The sequence below is a fragment of the Leptonotus elevatus genome, chromosome 12 (assembly GCF_054856555.1).
Source record: "Leptonotus elevatus isolate MCC_2025b chromosome 12, RoL_Lele_1.0, whole genome shotgun sequence".
Classification (NCBI taxonomy): Eukaryota; Metazoa; Chordata; class Actinopteri; order Syngnathiformes; family Syngnathidae; genus Leptonotus; species Leptonotus elevatus.
In genome coordinates this window covers 5,034,854-5,054,483 of record NC_141250.1, presented here as the reverse complement: position 1 = coordinate 5,054,483, position 19,630 = coordinate 5,034,854, and the positions used below count along the sequence as shown (strand labels likewise).

At 39.1% G+C, this 19,630-nt stretch overlaps 1 protein-coding gene and 1 non-coding gene across 2 annotated transcripts in view; one reads left to right on the top strand and one right to left on the bottom strand.

The window, feature by feature from the left end:
• Positions 1–15,940, top strand: part of itgb5 (integrin, beta 5) — a 35,604-nt gene extending 19,664 nt beyond the window's left edge. The window contains exons 12-16 of the mRNA XM_086091073.1: positions 7,819–8,041; positions 8,225–8,325; positions 12,515–12,634; positions 13,672–13,838; positions 14,012–15,940. Of these exons, the coding sequence (XP_085947199.1) occupies positions 7,819–8,041; positions 8,225–8,325; positions 12,515–12,634; positions 13,672–13,838; positions 14,012–14,101 (701 nt within the window). The 3' untranslated portion in view covers positions 14,102–15,940. The remainder of the gene's footprint in view (positions 1–7,818; positions 8,042–8,224; positions 8,326–12,514; positions 12,635–13,671; positions 13,839–14,011) is intronic.
• Positions 15,941–18,969: 3,029 nt separating this feature from the next.
• On the bottom strand, positions 18,970–19,051 carry trnas-gcu (transfer RNA serine (anticodon GCU)). The gene has a single exon. It is a non-coding gene; the product is annotated as a tRNA-Ser (tRNA).
• Positions 19,052–19,630: the final 579 nt, after the last annotated feature.

Here is a 19,630-nt window from a genome sequence, read left to right as displayed (position 1 = left end):
AAAAAAGGATATTTACCTCCCCTTTTACCTCACAAATACAATGTTGCCCCAAAGCTACATTCTTTTTGTTTTGTAATTGGGTGTTCCATGTACAGTCAGTAAACGGGAACACGTGTTTTTTTCCCCCCTCAACTGCTCTGTTTGGGTGATGTGAAAAATTGCTTGTTTAAAAATGAACATCACGGTGTGAGTCACATTTTCCATCACTGTAGCATTTTATTTTGAGAATGTTTTTGTCTCATTATTGAAGTACTCAAGGACACAACGCACAATATTAAATACACTAAATGATGTCACTGTCAATATCTAATGTCATGTTAGTGCCATGATAGAGATTCAGAAAGACGATTGCTTCAGTAGGCAGCGTGAAAGGTTTTACAAACACTTTTCTGCCTCAGTTATGCGATCTCATACACTTTCAACACTTTGCCTTGTTGGAGGAATACTGCCTGTACGACTGTCCTGCCATTCATACAAATGTAAGAGGAAAAAACGGAAAATGTCATGTTATAGAAGCAATATTTCTGGGCTAAAAATACATTCTAACCTAAATTTGTGGCTGCCATACTTCCTATAACAGCTGAAAAATGCCGGGTCAATTTCGGGCTCATGGCTCATTCACTCATCTGAATCCATTCCCGGAGGTAAAACTGGTTCACCGTCTCGTTTCCTCTTTTCTTATTGAGACGTGACGTGACTTGACCTTGACAAACAAAATCCTCCGGCATGGCTGATGGAAAAACTGAGTGCCGCACCCTTCTCCAGCCCCGTCGCAAAACATCTAATAACTTTTTCTCTCTCTCGAAATCTGATCCTTTTAGCCACATGCATTCCAAAAAAGGCTAATACCAGAACTGAAATGTTTGTTGAACATGTGCCTAAGGGCAGGTGTGGACATTCCCAACACAGATGATGCATCTGTGGTAGATTCTTGGGTGGTTCTTCAGCCCACAGCCATGGATGATTGTCACTTTTATTCGCAGGGTGCTGACGGATACTTTGCATATGTCAACGGGGAAAGCGGGGATTGAACAGCCAACCCTGAGCCGTGGCCGCATTAACTGCAAACTGCAAGGGGTGCTTAAACACTGTTTACTTGGAAATGACGGTGTTCTATTGAGCTGGTGATGATGTTTACTGTAACAAAAAATGGCACATGTGAAACTTCCTGCTCCCTGTAATCGCAACTAGAGGTTATCCCACCACTAGTTCAAGTTTGGTGAGCTGCTAATTTTGGAAGGTTTCAGTTCTCCTTCACACTGAGGAAACTAAATGTTATTTTCTCATAGCCACCAGCGCAGAGCCGTCAGTCATGACATGTCTCAACTCGTGCAGTTTTAAAAGCCGACAGACACTAACTTTAATGATGGTATTATTATTGCAGCCACATTTTAAACCACATATAATTGGGATGGCACCAGGGATGGATGGGAACAAAATGTGTCCCCCAAACAGTCAGCAATTATTATTGGTTGTTTGTAGATAAGGGAAGGGAATGTGCATGGCTAACCTTTAGTGGGTTTTGTGAATTTTGTTATCCTAAGATTTATGCATAGTACACTAAGTAATTTGGTTAAAAAAAAAAAAAAAACTCACTAAAATGTATTTATATCATTTGGTACTTTCTCCTATCGTCCATAAACATGACATGGAAGTACATTTTATGTAATGTAAAATGAATGAAAACTTCCCTGTGACGATATCAAATGTTGAAGTCTCCCTCTTACTACAACTGAAGGAAAATATTCCAACTTTTAGCCCTGAACGGCGATTACTTATCTTTATTTATAATACAGTAATGTGCGTGTGACATTTAGCCAGGGTCTCTCCTATAAGTAGTCAACTATGCCCAACAAACATTTAATCATTTCATAACTATTTTTGCACATGTGATAAAAGCCTCATCAGCAATTTGATGGGTAAGAGATCATCTCTTCTTCTATTGGTTTTTGTGGTTGCTGACTGTTACGGTTTTTGTGGTTGCTTACCGTCGTATTGTTGGCCGGTTTCCACTGTCATCTTGATTCACATTTACTGAAGTGTGTGGGAGACCACTAACAGGCGGCATCCTGTCCACTAGTATGATACTCCTTGCTGCTTGGGTACACCTTTTATTCTCTTTTAGTCTTCTGCTCAAAGGCAAAATCAGCCATCCTCCCCCGCGACCGAATTGTGCTTGTCTCCCACAGCCGCCTGTGTCATTAAGTGTGGTGGTTTTCACTTCTTGGCGTCACCGTCTGCGCGCCACGGACCAACTGCGCACCACAGTATAACAGTCCGATCCAGTTTCCTCTCACGGCAAGACAATCTGTCTGAGGAAGTCCAAGTGTAGACAAACATAACACAAGCCACAAGCACACTGAACCACAATGAGCCCCCACTTTGGAAACTGATCAACAAGCAGTTTTCATTATAAAAGTCATTGGTTGGAATACTCAGACTTTATTCAGACTTTACTTATGGATAACATCTTGTGTGTTGGTTTATTTACCATTCATTCTGATCACTGTCCATGTATGGCCAGTTTTTTGTTTTTTTATGCTAGTTTGCTGTGGTCCAAACCTAAAGGTCCTCCAAAAGTTTCTAGTTTTGAATTTTAACTAAGTCCTTTGAGCGTTGCGCACAAGTTGACACACATTTTACACTTTGGCACATTTGCACCTAACAACGCGGAAGGCAACCCACGAAAAATATTTATTCGGCTCATTTCCTCTTCATTTAATCTCCAAATATTGACTCAAGCTCCTTTTGAAAGGGGTGTTCCAATCCAGCTTGTCTCCGGGCAGAAAAATACGGCGGCGCATTAGCAGAACTGAAGCTGCACTTTATCTTGTGCTGGCACGCTTCACAGGGGGAAATACTTTTGGATCCCATAATTGTGCCTTAATCGGGCCAACAAAGTGAGCATGCAGTCTATCCTATGTGGTAAAAGCAGCATGAAGCTTTTCGGGGTGCTTGCAAACTTTCGTGGAAACGTTTCAAAGGGGAAAAATACAACGATCTGACAGATCTGAGCTGCTTTCATTCGTCTTAAACTATAGTATAGCTTTTGCCACATTTTCAGTTGTAAATTAAGCACTCAAGTCAAAATGTTACAACAGCTAGTGAAAAAAAATATAACAAAGCAAGCTGTGACTAAAAGCACTCCTTGATTTTGTTCCAGTAACTTTTTGATCCTATTACATCCGACAAGCACGAAATAGTGCGCATGCGTAAAAACACCCCCCTCCTCCCTGCTTTTTACGCAGGAAACGCCTTCTCTGGAAACTTGCGCTGGAGTCTCATGTATTTGTTTACGATCAGTGGTTGTACTACTCCACTATTCATACATAAGCTACACGACATAGGCTACTTACAAAACATTCGCTGTGTATGTAGGAAAAGTTAGCGTCAATAAACAAACCGTTGCGCTGCATTGACACTGGTGTCATTATACAACTTAACATGTTTAACAAGCTTCATAAAGTATCGTTCTTACTCAAAAAGTCAACTGAAGTTGCCTGTCCAGCAGAAACTTGCCGACCAAAGCATCCGTCTTCAGACCTCGCTGCAACTTTAGCGCACGCCATCGCTGAAAAGACTCGCACAAAATGACTTTTGTTTGACTTCGCTCTTTCAGTCCTTGTCTCCAACGTTCAGCAACCTCAAAAACAGTCTTTCTTTTACGGCTCGGTGGTCCCGTATCCTCCTCTGCCATTGTCGGTTAACTTTGAACACACATGCGAGGAGCTAGCTACAGCAGGAGGATGCTAAACATGCTGGTAAACAAAGTTACGCGAGAGGCCTACGCAAGCTTAGTATTCGGGGCTCATACGCAAGAAGTGTGATTGACAAGCCAGGAGCCAATTAATAATGAAGCACCTTTGTTATTGAGTGGCTAGAATCTAACATTCCCCAGCACATCCACAGTTTATGAATAATATAGATATACCGTATATTTTTTGTTAACCATAAGTACAAGTCTGTTATCGGTTGAAAAAGCGATTTTTATCTTTCTTATCTATCTTTTTTCTTTCTCCGTGAAGTAGAAGGTACCTGCTAGACTAGCGGACTTGTTGAGCAGCAAATTTGTGTCAAAGCAACTGCACTTTTCTTCATTGTTGCCAAAGTTCTGTAAGAAAAGTAAGTAAACCTCTTTGTCCTTATTGCCAAGCAGCACTGTTGCCGAGGTGACTCATGGCAGCCAGTTCCGCTCCAACCAAGCTTTATCATGTTATTTAAAAGGGGGAAAAAAATACAAAATAAAGTACAGCTCCCTGTTGCATGTCCATATGACATTGCACCACTCTGACCACTGCCTTGACGATCAAACTTAATGTTTCTTGTTCCTTTTTTTTTTTTTTTTTTTCATCCATTTCCCTTGTAGGCTTGGGGTAGCAGTTGGAACAGTTCCAATCGCAGACTGTCGTTAATGGTCTTTTGATGACGGGCCACACCTAGTGACCCAGTTACTCCCTCAAACCTTTCCATTGGAAGTGCTTATGAAAGGACACTAAATAGGGCATTAGTTTGTTATTATAGAGGGTTTAACTTATTTGCTCCGAAAACGTATAAATATGTTCTATTTTAAATAATTTAAGTGTCCCAAAGACGTATTTATATGTTTTTATGTTGTTTTTTTATGCTAGAGCATACAGAAGGCTTTGTTGCAGCCTCACAACTGCAAAGAACGGTTGAAGCAATGGTAGTTATTAGACTAACGGCTAGCAGGTGGCAGCAGAGCAAAGGAAATAAGCCAGAGCCATGTTGAAAAAAAACTGAATTACTCAGAATTCTAAATAGATTTGTGAATAATGATCAAACTTGGCTATATTCTAATGCTAATTGCTGCAAAACGTAAACAGATAGAAATGTTTTTTTCCTGATGGAAGGATAGATTTAAATTTTTCTCTTGGTTGGTTCCATGTTTTTATAGCAATATAACACAATATTCTGTGGGCTTTGCAAACTCTGTCAAAATCCAGTAAAACAGCCGGGAGTGAAGGAGTTAAGATTGAACTTTTAAATATTTTCCCTTCAGTCTGGAAGTCTAAAGACTAAAGTCACATGACTAAAACATTAACTTTTGAACCATAAGAAGCCATACAGAATTTTCTTTAGAGCGGTAGATGTATCCTGCAGTTCTTATCTTGCATTACAAAAGGGGCATAGTTCCATCCAAGGTCATTATAGTTTTGGTATTTTCATTATGCTTTCCTGCAAGGCAGTGTGAAAGGGACTTGGTTATTTGGAAGAGCTCAAAGTTGTGTTGTTCAGAAATGGATCCGACTTGCAAGTGAAATTGAATTAGTGCTAATTAATCCTATTTATGAGAATAATTGTTAACGATCACATCTTGCAAAGTGAAATGAAGTCAAATCTAGGTTTCCAGAGTTTGGATGCCTTTGCTAGTTGGGACTACCAGAGCTAAATGCAAGTGCCTGTAGTCTGACTTATACCTACCTGTCACCTCTGTGAGCATTTCACAAGCGATTGGGAAGTTTGGCATGATGTCACAAAGCTATTTTCAGCCTCTCAGATCCGGGTGTGGATTCTGATGTGTTTTGACCATTTTTGTTAAGATCTCACCAACTTCCACGACAATAACGGACTGTCATGTTTGACCTGTCTGTCCCCCTATGTTGTCTCGGGACCATCCCATATTGTCCATGGTGCCCTAAAACAGGGCTTCCATGGCCAACATAGTGTAAAAGTAGCTTAAGAATGCAATGGTTTCTAGTTCCGTCACATCTTCTTTTGATACCGTGGGTGCAAATATGCACCATAGGTGCCTGGCGTCCATGTTTTATCTGTAGAAATCCTTGATAGGAAGTGTAAAACATGTCAGACCTTGATCAGGAGATGATCAACGTGGCGCCTGGTTGGGTGGGGGACGTACTGGCATTTGTGGTAGTGTTGGCCAAACTGTAGTGCATTTTTCAGCCTTTGGGACTCAGCAGCCTGCTCACACCCTGTCATGGCAGCTGCGCATTGACCCTTGTTTTTCCACTGTCACCATTGGGTCATTCCATTCCATTTTGGAAAACTTGGTGTACTTGTTGATAGTGATGGCACAACACAAAATTTCAAATTTTACGTCCATGAAAGCAATGGTTTGGGAGCTTGGGCAAATTTTGACATTCTCTGCAAAAAGGGGTATGGCCCCTTCCTTTGAACCCTTATATCTCAGGAACGTCACAAAGTGGGTCTTGTTGGAAAGAGGATTCAACAAGGATTTCAAATTTGAGAGAGATTCCAAACCCCTGCTTTGATTGACCTATTTTTTTTTAGATTTAGTGCTGTGCCATCAGTAACCATAAGTACACAAAGTTTTGTTAAAAACAAAATCTGCTTGGGTGATTCGGAATGGAACGAGGTAGAGATGACAATGCAACCCCTTTCAGATTTCTCCTGCCAGCCCCCATTGTGTTACCACTAGTCAGGGTTCCATCCAATTGTTTAGATTTTTTAAAGCAAATTTACTGAATACATGCGACTTATGCCCGTTTCCATCTGTCCGTGCGACGTGTATCTTGTATCTGGTAATTCGCAAAACCTGTATCCAGAGCCAAAATTTGCAATTTCCTTTTTTCGATACGCTACCAAATCCATTCCCTTTAAGCATAAAAAAGTTTTTCTTGCGAATTTTGGGCCATTTTTTCGAATTTCTAGTGTTTCCATCCAGTTTTATTTTCGCATTTCTTGAAAATTCGAATAAAAATGGATGGATAGAAACCCAACTAGTGTCTGGTGCTCTGTAAAAAAAAAAATAATAATAATAAAAAAAAACAAAAAAACTGTGACAGTAGTCTGGTTTCCATCCACCCATTTTTATTTGAATTTTCAAGAAATGTGAAAATAAAACTGAATGAAAACGCTAGAAATTCGAAAAAGGGCCCAAAATGTGCAAAAAAATAAAGTTTTTACGTTTAGAGGGGGTGGATTTTGAAGCGTATCGAAAAAAGGAAAATGTGAGTTTTGGCTCTGGAAACAGGTTTTGCAAATAACCAGATACAAGATCGCATATTTTAACCAGATATTACGTCACAACGTATGTTTGCAGTCACAAAGCAATGTTGGACGATAAAGTAAGGTATGTTTGGGGAGGACGCCGAAACAGAAATCTTTTTGGAATGAATTATAGAAGCAAATATTAATGCTCTTTTAGATGGAAAACAGCAAAGAAACGCTACGATTTATCAAGAATTACAAAAGCAAACTCGTACGACGTCGGCGAACGGCGCAGCCGCTTCCTGTTTTTCTTCTTCTTCTTTTAAATTACTGGTGGATCACATCTCTATGGTGTATACCGCCACCTACAGCGGCGGTGTCACCTCTCAATATAAAAGAACAGATGGAAACGGGCATAAGTCGCATGTCCGTTTTGCGCATTTTCAGTAAATTCGCTTAGAAATTTCGAATCAATTGGATGTAAACCTGATATGTCACCTGATTGCCTGAAGCATAGTTGATGTGCGAAAGCTCACACAATTGTGGCAACATCATGCTGCTCTGGCAAAATTCAGTTGAAGTCATAATGTAGCAGTTTTGTAGGATCCCCGTGTGAAAGAGTCTTGTGTTGTCAAGTTGAATCTTCTACTTGGGATTCCAACCCTAAGCTTCTTTCACGTTGCTCCAAAGGTTACTGTGGGTCAGTTGTTCAGCATCGTTAGGATCCCATGCTTGTCCATCAAGTAGGCAAAGGTCACTGGCCTTTCCAGGCGTGCTAGATTCAAGGATTTATGTTTCTTTGACATCTTTGCCTAACAAGTTCCACTCAGAACTAAATTGGACTTCCCAGTTCTAACTTCCTCTTTGACTCTTGATTGACTTTGCTAGGTCATGGCGAGTGCGACTGCGGCGAGTGCAAGTGCCACGCCGGCTACATCGGCGACAACTGCAACTGCTCCACAGAGACGGCGTCGTGCATCGCCGACAACGGGCAGATGTGCAACGGGCGCGGCAACTGCGTTTGCGGACGCTGCCAATGCAAGCAGCCCGGCGCCTTCGGGGACACGTGCGAAAAGTGTCCCACCTGCCCGGACGCCTGCGACACCAAAAGGTACGAAACAGGACAGATACTCACATCCTAAGTTAATGTCGTCGTACTGTAATCTGCCTCCAGTTCACATCTGCTATGTTGAAGCAGTTTGACAGCGGCCCTAAACCACAGCAGAAATAACAAACCTAACTTTTGAAGAGTGGGCATTTTTCTTTTCCATAAAACGGCTTCCTCCTCCTGCAGAGAATGCATCGAGTGCCGGCTTTTCAACTCGGGGAAGCTCTCAGACAACCAGACTTGCCAGCGTCTGTGCAAGGATGAAATCATCACAGTGGAGACTCTCAGTATGTAAACACTGTCCATGAGCGCGTGCGCACACACACACACACACACACACACACACACACACACACACACACACACACACACACACACACACACACACACACACACACACACACACACACACACACACACACACACACACATAACAGCTGTATTCACATACATGCCCGCCACTATTCTTTGACTTCAAACCTTGTGGACTGGCGTTATTTTAGTTTGGAGGGCTGCTTGAAACATCAGTGGGTGACACATTATGCTTCTTAGATTAAAAACACTTCAAAGTCTGCGTTCACTAAGAACAATCATAATTGACATGTTCATATGTTTAAAGAACAACATGGACTCAGCTGTGTGTGACGTCATGGAAGAGTTGAAGTCAAGGTCTTCTAAAATGGGATCCAGCTGCATTGCTACACAGACTCCTCCCGTGTATAAGCACGGAATAATAGCATATTTCCTCAAACAGTGGCATCCACTCAAAATAAATGTTGTGGTCCTCTTATATTGAAGCATTCAGTGTTGTTTGACAATATTAGGGATAGCCGATTATCGGTGCCGATATTTGGCATTTTGACAAATATCGGCGTCTGCCTTTTTACAAATCTGAAGGTCGTTAAGGTTGTATCTCACTGAGCGGTGAATGCTTGCGAACGTAGCAAATTTGGGATTTTCATCGGGATTTGTAAGATGTATACAGACAGTTTTTACTTGTCGCAAAGACATTTCGAACTTATTCAGACAGGTTTTCACTGCTAATTTTCTTTGAAACCTTTTACGAACCCTGACGAAAACCCCAAATTAGCTACATTCGCATGCAGTGAGATACAGGTAACTTTTAATTTATAGATTTATTTAAATTTCCACTTCATAAAAGATAATGATGACATTGGGAACTCCCTACACTTTTTATTTTGAAATATATATATTTAAAAAATATATATATATTATGTTGACATTTTAGAAAACTTTTATTTACAGTAGAAAACTTTAGAGAACTATTTATTGCTTACTTTGTTTATAATTTAGCTTAAAACATGCTGATGACCTTGGAAGCTCCCTGCAAGTTTTGTTATAATTCTTAAACACAGTTGTCTATTCTTTTTATGTTTTTTGTTTTTTTTAAAGTTTTGTTGTTGTTGTTTTAACTCATAGGTGTCAAACTCTGGTCCTGGAGGGCCGCAGTCCTGCAGGTTTTGGATGTTTCCGTTCTCCAACACAGCTGATATATGATCAGTTCATCAGAAAGCTCTGCATAGGCCTGATAACGATCCTGCTGATTGGAATCAGCTTGTGTTGGAAAGAGGGAAACCTTGACACCTATGTTTTAACTCATTCATTCACAGCCATTTTCACTGAAGCAACCCCCTTCGCTCCAGGCTGTTTTACTGGATTTTGACTGATTTCGCGAGGCCCACAGAATATTGTTTTCTATTGCTATTGCGCCAAAAAACATGGAGCCTACCAAAAGAAAGAGAAGAGTCTGTTCTTTCATCAGGAAAAAAAAGTACATTATCTGACTATCTATTTCCATTTTGCAGCAATTAGCATTAGAATGTAGCTAAGTTTCATCATTAGTCACAAACTTGTTTAAACACTGGGGAAAAGAGCTTGTTGCATCATGGCCCTGGTTGATTTCTTATACTCTGCTGCCACCTGCTGGCCGTTTTTGTAATAACTACCATTGTTTCAAGCATTCTCTTCAGTTCAGAGGCTGCATCAAAGCATGCTCTAGCATTAAAAAAAAAACAAAGTCTTTGGAAGCATGGTAATATTTAAAATTAACGTATATGTATGTTTTTCGGAGCAAATTAGTTAATTTTTATGAGAATATTTCCTCTTTTACTGCAAATGAATATCGGTTTAAAATATCGGTTATCGGCCTCCTTCACTACTAATATTCGGCATTGGTATCGGCCCTGGAAAAACCATATCTGTCTCTCAAATAGGGAGGCACGTGTGACCTCACGGAACATGTTTTTTTTCTTTGTTTTTTTAGTTATTTTGCACATCTACTACAGTAGGTGGCAGTAGCGGTCTCATTGTCAGAGTGTGCAAGGAATATTTGCCCCCATGATAATGATCTTTTCTGTAGAGCCACATTTACTGTGTGTAGTGCACCCTTACAGAAGTCTTTGTATAAATAAATGCCTGGTATTCTCTGCAGTTGAGTAAATAAACCCCCAGCAATTGGCACAGATGTGTGTGTGTCGCTGTTGAAACTATTTTAGGAGCGCGGCGTGTTGGCCCAATTCTGACGTGATTCATAGCATTCCTCGCTGGTCGGATCAGCCCTAATGGACGCCATATGTACATTCCACATACAACCAGAGGAGGGAGGGCTTTGCGGTCGGGTCCCCTCCTCTTCCACACGCATACACGTCAGTGAACATTGAGTCAAAACACATCCACAGCGTGAGACCATATGATTTCTCTCCATGCTGGATTGTTGATGTGTGATGCATGTTGTCTTCTATTCAGAAATAATAATTACTTCATAATGGCAGTCTAATCAGATCCAGAATCAAACTCTATTTAAAAATAGCTGCATTTATAAAAGAAACTAAAGAATGAGCGCAGACTGACTCACACTTTCTGGATTTTTTTCCAGATGTTTATGTATTATAATTGAGTGCTATTGTTATGTTGAGATGGTTATTAATCAATAATTAAATGCTTTAATTTTGTGTGTAATGGCAGTCTAATGTAACAATTAAATTACCACTCTTTTTTCCCTCACAAAATAAAAAAAGGAAATGTAAATGTTTATTCTTTAGGGTCAAAATGAACAGGTAAAAATTTCTAAATGTGGGCAGCGGTGTTATATGGGGGGGGGGGGGGGGGGGGGTTGGGCTTAGTTATTATTTTTTTTACTATTCAATGAGTTTTAATTCGTTTTTAGAGCAAGTTAGTTATTAGTAGTTTTTTTTTTTTAATTCTTCATTTTAGTTGAATTTTTATTCATTTTAAGTATTAATTTTACTTTTTTAAGTATAGATATACGGAGTATTAGTCGAGTACAAGATGATAGAAAACAGGCCACTAAATATAGTGTAATAAAATAAATTATAATTCTGAAACCACTGCACTTCCTTCTTCTGTAGCTAAAAAATGTACTGCAAAAACGAAATAAATCAAATTACACAAAAGCAAGCATTTTTACTATAATTATAATCTTATGAAAAGAAGATATAGTTAAGTTTCACATAGTTTTCTTTTTTAAGCATTTTTGTTTTTATTTCATTTTTCTACCAAAATGTTTTATTTCAATTTGAGTTTGAGTTATTTTGTTAGTTTTCGTTAACTATTTGGTGGGCAGGATAGCACCCTAGTGGTTAGCACATCTGCTCCACAGTTGAGATTCTGCATTTGTTTGGCTTTTCCCCCGGGTACTCCTGTTTCAGACGTGCATTCCAAAAACATACATTTAAGTCAATTTGCGACTCAAAATTGCCCTTTGGCATGAATAAGATAAGAATGTGAGTGTGAATGGTTGTTTAACTCATTCACTCGCAGCCATTTTCACTGAAGCAACCCCCTTCGCTCCCGGCTGTTTTACTGGAATTTGACTGATTTTGTAAGGCCCACAGAATATTGTGTTCTATTGCTATAAAAATATGGAACCTACTAAAAGAAATATTAGAGTCTCTTCTTTCATCAGGAAAAAAAAGTTGATTATCTGTTTCCGTTTTGCAGCAATTATCATTAGAATATAGCAAAGTTTCAGCATTATTCACAAATCTGTTTAAACACTGGGGAAAAGAGCTTGTTTGCAACATGGCTCTGGTTGATCTCTTATACTCTGCTGCCCGTTTTTGTAATAACCACTATTGCTTCAACCGTTCTCTTCAGGTCAGAGGCTGCATCAAAGCCTTCTGTATGCTTGAGCATTAGAAAAAAATTGTCTTTGGGACACTTAAAACGTTTAAAATGGAACGTATTTATACGTTTTGGGGAGCAAATGAGTTCATATGCTCCCTCTGATTGGCTTGTGACAGGTCAGGTGGTGTAACCTGTTTTTTGCCAAAAGCCAAATTCATCTAGGAAAGACTTCACCTCACCTCCATCTTAATAAGGACATGCTGATTGCTGACTTTTTCCACGAGCTTGCATTTTCTTAGAAGAACCTGAATGACATCATACCAGATTGCGCTGGTGTACCAAGTGTGATATGGCGTTTGTTCGTTGTAGAAACGGACGAGCCGGGTGCCGTGCTGTGCCTCTACAAGAAGGAAAACGACTGCGTGATGAAGTTCACGTACTCGGAACACGCCAGTGGACAATCCGTTCTCACCGCACTGATGGAACCAGGTGAGCATCTGCTTGTTTCTCACTGTGCTACCTGACGGCCACACTCGAATTGTACAAGGAAACGACTTGAGAGTTCTTTAGTAGACACCCCCCCCCCCCCCAATAAAGGTTTGTAATTTCTTGTACATGCCACACGTTAAAGGCAAAACACTAGCTTTGTCCAAATGAAGCTTCTCAATTCAACTACAGTAGTTCCTTGGCACCAAGTTGCCACCAGATGGCGCCAAAGAAATACTATTTATTGTTTGGCACAAAAACAGCAACGTGAGTTTTTCAGCAACTAATGGAGCATGGAATTGAATGACTTATTATTTATTTTTGTGTTTGAGTTAAAAAACAAGAAGACTATGCCAAAAAAAATATAAATTTTAAATTAAGGAAATGATAAATGATTTTCATGTACTAAACTCTTGTGCTACATTTGACTTTTGGACTCATGTTTGTAGCCATGGCGATATAACAAAAAACTTTCGGTGGCACACGAGCCAAAAATGTTGGGAGTCACTGATCTACAAGTGCAATGATTAATCAACAACTGATCAATTATCAAATCAACTGTCTAGATCCTCAGAATTATAGTCTAAACGGTAAACATTCTCACATTTCTGCAATCCTCCATGAAAGTAGACTGAATTATGTTTGCCTTTTGTAAAAAATAAAAAGGTATTTGCAAACTTCTGCTTTTACTTAGGCAAACATAGAGATCATTTTTTTCCAATTTTCTCTAATGTAACGGACCAAACCTTTAACAAAATTATAATTAGTTTATCCTTGTGCTTTTTCAGTTTGAAATAATGTCTTGTTTTAGAACGAAGAAATGGAAATGGAAACTTTATTCACTTTTTTTATCCATCTAAACAAAATAATCAACAGATTTATCGATTAATAAAATGATCGTTAGTCATAACCCTACTGTAATCTAATATTGTCTAGAAAAAAAAAAAGTGTAACAAAGAAATTACTTATTTAAAGCATCCAAATGATTGTGACTGATAAGTTGCGTTTTGTTTTTCCTTCTCGTACGTTTTCTCTGTCAGAATGTGGCGGGGGTCCGGACGCCCTCATGGTCCTGCTGGCGGTGGTGGGCAGCATCCTGCTGGTTGGAGTGGTGCTGCTCGGCGTCTGGAAACTGGTCATCACCATCCACGACCGCCGCGAGTTCTCGCGCTTCCAGAACGCACGCTCGCGCGCACGATACGAGATGGTAGGCCACAGCAGTATCGTATAGTTAGCCGAGTACTTTTATCAGGTTCTGACTCGTGTGGTTGTATATGCTCATTTGTGGTTGTTTGGTTCTTTCTCATAGTGTCTGGTTCTGTGTCATTATTTCTGGCTTTGTGATATCTTTGTTTTGTTTTTTCTGTCCCGGTTCCACAGGCTTCCAACCCGCTTTACAAGCAGCCAGTCTCATCCAGTTTTGGCGAGACAGATATGTTCGACAAGCCCTACAATGGAGGGGTCCACTGAGCCCTTGGCGTGTGGGGCGGCATGACCGGTCCAGCAAGAGGGACCCTTATGGGGGACACGGAGCCAATGAACTGAGGCCTACCCCTTCCTCAACAGGGCCACAGAAGTGAAAGTAGAATACAAAAGACTTGTCCTAGAGAAGCAGCTTCACTTCATCGCATCGGCCAGCAAAGCGCCAACATCTGAATGTTAGCGACAAGCTAAGCTGGCTGCAGATCACGTTTGGATTATTATTTTTTTTTACATATAAATGCAACCAACAGCTTTTTTTTTTTCCTACACTAAATAAAATGACATTTTGTAAAGAAGGTCACAGAACGTTTGAACATTTCAACTAACTTTACTGATTAACAAAGAAGATTTTGGATTTTGGATTTAACTTGGTTGCCTTTTCAACAGGGATGGTTTTCTTCTGCTTTCTGATCGGCTAAAACAAGCTATGTTCTCGGGTGATAGTGCCACCCGATGGTTTGGCAAGCACATGACAACCTGGTAATACATTTTTATGCATTTTCTGACACGAGTAGGGTAAAAATGAACAAAAATGAACGTTTTTGAACATACCTGAAGCCACGCAGACAGATGTAGATGACATTTTGTGAGGGTGTGTGTGTGTGTGTGTGTGTGTGTGTGTGTGTGTGTGTGTGTGTGTGTGTGTGTGTGTGTGTGTGTGTGTGTGTGTGTGTGTGTGTGTGTGTGTGTGTGTGTGTGTGTGTGTGTGTGTGTGTGTGTTTGTGCGTGCGTGCGTGCGTGCGTGCGCGTGTGTGTGCGTGTATGTAATTGCAAGTCAGGGAACCTTTGCTTCCCTTAACGGTGTTATATTTTTCAACAAAACAGCCAGGCGTTTGTCCTCTTAACATGCTATTGCACTGCCACAGTTTCACTTTAATTTCAGCTGGTGAGTCCAATTCAACATGATTTATTGTAAAATCATAATAATAGTGATGATGATGATAATAAAATAAATAAAAATTATAATTACATATGTCCAAAGGTCTTCCACAGAAGTGGGCTTCAAACTATAGTAGATGTAAGAGCAGTAAGAATCAAATACACATTTTAGGTTATATTGTTTAATACAGATTGAGATCAATAATTGACCCACCAAATTTGGTTCTAATTCAGATATTGGGAAGAAAAACGTATTTTGTAAAAGTGGAAAAAGAGCCATCAAGCAGAAATGTGTCGATAAATGATTACAACACCTCTTTAGATAAAATTTTCTGATTTGTCAATTTAAAAAAACAAAAGATTAGATTAGATCTGCTGTGACTTATAAGCAGACACTTGTCTTCGTGTATCACCCATTACAGAACAACCTTTCATACTACTTTGCCGTTCTGGTGCTACCTCCGGCCTTTTACAGAAAGAGGGAGGAGACTACAATGTCTTACCTCTCTGCTTTCACAAACCGACAAGCAGGGATTTTTAATACGAAAAATAAATGTATGAATTCACCAGCATTAAAATTCTCATTTGTTTATCTCCGCAGTGGTAATATTTGCAATCACAATTTAGGAGATCGAGTGGCACATAGACAAGTCTTAAATTTTTTATACTGTCAACCATATTAACATGAACTTTAAATAACAATTACACAAATTGCACCTTTACTATAGCAAGCCAATAATTTCACAAGTGTCAGGGACTTGTGTAGGTGCGTGTGGTATGAGCATCAAATGTAAATATGGAGTGGGTATGATAAGAGTTTCACTGCACAGTTTGGACTGTAAGTGACAACACATTGTGTTAGGACAAGCAGTTGCACAATTAGGACTCGGGCATGTTTGTGTGACTCCACATCACAACCACACAATAAATGAGCTTCTTTCAGAAGAACCCCGGTGTGTTTGTGCTGTTCATTTGTGTAGAACCATAGAATTATCTGCAATGGTGCTATTTTGAAAACAAAGCTAGCATTCTGTGGATTTACAACTTTTACGGTGTCCTTTTTGGGATGTTTTTAATTTTGTTCTATGTTCTGTGCTTCTGTCCCAGGATACAATGAGGTCTTGTGTAGCCAAAGTTTTTTTTTTTTTACTCATTTACTGCCATTGACGACTATAGACGTCAAAAATTCATTTGCACTATTTCTATTAGTTTCGCTTTTTTCCCCCCACTTTTGTTTAGAGTATGAAAACCTAGAAAAAAATGTATTGTACATTTAGAACAGATATAAAATACATGATTAATCTTGAGTTAACTAGTGAAGTCATTTGATTAATTACAATTAAAAATTGTAATTGCCTGATGCCCCTAATTTTAAAAAAAGATAAGAAAATATTAAAAATCAGGGGCGTCAGACGATTATTTTTTTTTTATTGTAATTAATTGCATGACTTCAATAATTAACTAACGATTAATCAAAATTTGTATATCTGTTCTAAAAGTACAATAAAAAAAATCTAGGTTTTCATACTCTTGTCAACAAAAGTGGAAAAAAAAGTGAAACTAATAGAAATAGTTCAATTGAATTTTTGACGTCTATAGCCAATAATCGCAGTGAATGAGTTAAAAGGGGTGTTTTTTTTAAGGAGACATTTTGGTTGATTCCCAAGAATTTTTGGTCTTCAGAGGCCCCACTGTATTTAATAAAAGTAACCGGCATTCAAAGATAATAATGTGATGCATTCAAAAAAAGACAGTATGTCATTGACAGATCTAGGCTTGCACAGGATTTTTATTTATTTTTTTACTCCTTTCATGTCACACACTTGATGGCCATGTGGGTGAATCCTCTCCAGTTGGATAAAGTGTGACCTGGTTTCCTAATTTAAAATTTTGCTTCCTGTGTGCAACGTCTACATTGGCTTATCTTTATCTGCTGACACACACTTGTCGTGTAGCCTTAAATTTCCCTTTTTCTTTTTTTTTAAAGAGGATGCGAAAGTGACAGCGGGGGTCAATAAACTCCTTATAGTAGTTCGTGGATTAACGTCAGCTGTATGCTTACCGACGTTATGCACCTCCTAATACCACCACTTTCACGTTGCAATTTTATACGCTTCAATATCCCTGACAATAGCTATTTTCTCACACGCCAATTGACAAAAAAACAACAACAAAAAACGGGTCTGATCCCCGAGTTCAATGCGGCTATTGTCATTGAGTGTTGTGTGTCAAACAAAAGCTTTGTTTGGCTAGAAGACTTCAGCCTTCATTTTCAAACAATTTCAATCATGTGACTTTCGGCTCGTCCGATCAGAGGTCACAACATTAAGTCCCATAACACCTAACTAAAATAAGTTACTGTAATGAAGATGCTTTAAAAAATAGGTTCCTATGGATAGTTGCCCTTTGCTGCCATCCAGTGGACAGTCTCATCCCCTACTAGCTGTTATGTCACATATTAAAGTCAAATAGTTCAATGACATATGATACAGTTAATCCAATGGCACCCGGACGCACTGTAAAAACATTCCTAACCGAGTCCTAACCAAGTCCTAGCATTTCCTAACGAAGTCCTCACAGTTCAAACTGGTTCCTACTAGCTCGGGCTGGGTATGTAAATCTGGAACTTTCTTTCTGGAGTTTCGATGTTGTCCCCATGTTGCAAAAAGTAATAAATTAAAATAAATGCAGACACTTTGACCAGGAAGGGGAGTGAGGGGACAACAAAGCACAGCCTAAACTTACTATTGGTAAAGTGCCCACCCCACCCCTGCCCTCCCCGACACACACGCGCGCGCGACCCTACATAACAACAATAATAATAATAATATATATGACGAGTCAGTAACTAATAATATTAATTACGAGTCGGTAACATGGTAAACGCTACAGCAACTCCTGACAATGTTATTAAAAAATAATAATAATAATAATTACTCTATTGCTATTTACTTCTATAAAAGTTTCTACTTTGGTCCGTATAGTAGTACGTGGTATTTCCAACTGTAAAAGTGGTAGCTCATTCTGTAAAAGTTTCTACTTCAGGCTTTGTAGGCCTACTTTAAAATTTCTAAACCATGTAAGCTAAGCTATACGTTCGAGGTTTGAGTCATGTCGTATTCACAAATATACTCCTCCTACGCATACAAATTAAACAGTATACGATCTTACTAGTGGTGCAACGGATCACAAAAGTCACGGTTCGGATCGGATCACGAATTTGAGTCATGGATCGGATCGTTTTTCGGATCAGCAAAAATAAATAAATAAATTAATGAATGAATAGTACTTTGTCTTCATTTATTTTGTAAAACGCTTTTGCCCATTTAAAAAAATCAACTCAAAATGTCTAATATGGCGTTTTAGGATTTAGGAATGCAACTTTAAGTGCAATATGAGGCAGACACATTCTTATTTTACACATGGTCCATGTGTAAACAACAAGGTATTAATGGCTTGAAGTTATGGTCCTAAAATCCGCGACATATATATACTGTATATATGTTTTTTTTGTTTTTTACATTTTGAGTTGAATATGTTTGTTTTTTTCAATTGGCAAAAGTGTTTTATAAAATAAATGAAGACAATGTTCTATTTATCTTTTTTTTAAATATAATAATAAGAAAAAAACTCAAAGTGCAATTGAAGTCACATTACCTTCCTTTAAACACGGAGAATTAATGATATGAAGATGTTAGGACTCCGTTAGGACATGTTAGGACTTGGTTGGGAATGCTTTTACAGTCCGTCCGGATGCCATTGGGATTTGAAAAGACAAAAGATTCCGAACAGTTCCTAACAGAGTCCTAACAACTTTAAAGCAAGCACACAAAAGAAAAATGACGACAGTATTCGAACTCACGCGTGCGCATTGTTAGGACTCCGTAAGGAAATGTTATGAATATTTTTAGCTATTTCAGTGGAGGTTATATTTTAAAAACAAGAAGATAAAAGAAGGCTGCCTTTCAGAAAAGAATCGACGAGGATGGGATTCGAACCCACGCGTGCAGAGCACAATGGATTAGCAGTCCATCGCCTTAACCACTCGGCCACCTCGTCTGATATCATCACCTGATTAATGTTATCTAATATATCTGCTTTATGCGTCATGATTTATAATTCATTGCTCCATTCAACGCGTGACCTAACCGATACGTTGTTTTCTGTACACTTTAATGCATTTACTTTGATTTCATTTCGATGTTTGCGCACAGGAAATGCACAGCTCAATTACGTGTCTTGGAATACTTCCACGTGACAACTCAGCCAATCAAAGTCCATTGAAGGAGCTACTTTTTAAGTGTACTTTCTTTAACGGAATTGTAGCCCCAGAATAACATTTCTTCCGAGAAAATAGTTACTCAAACAGTTTCCTTTGACATTTACTGGATGCATTTATTGTTCTTATTAGCCGTTACATTGGAGTAGGAAAATAAAAAATACTGTAACGTCTGCGTATGCCGTATGTGGTTAAAGGGGAAGTGAACTCAAAAATTTTCTCTAGTCTACATTATTAAACGGCATCCTGATTAATATTGTGTTTGTGGACCCCGCCGTAAGACGTCACCTTACCTTAGTGGACTCTGGAAGGGTTTGTGTGTCCCAATAATCCTTGGAGCTAAATTGTCTGCAGGCATG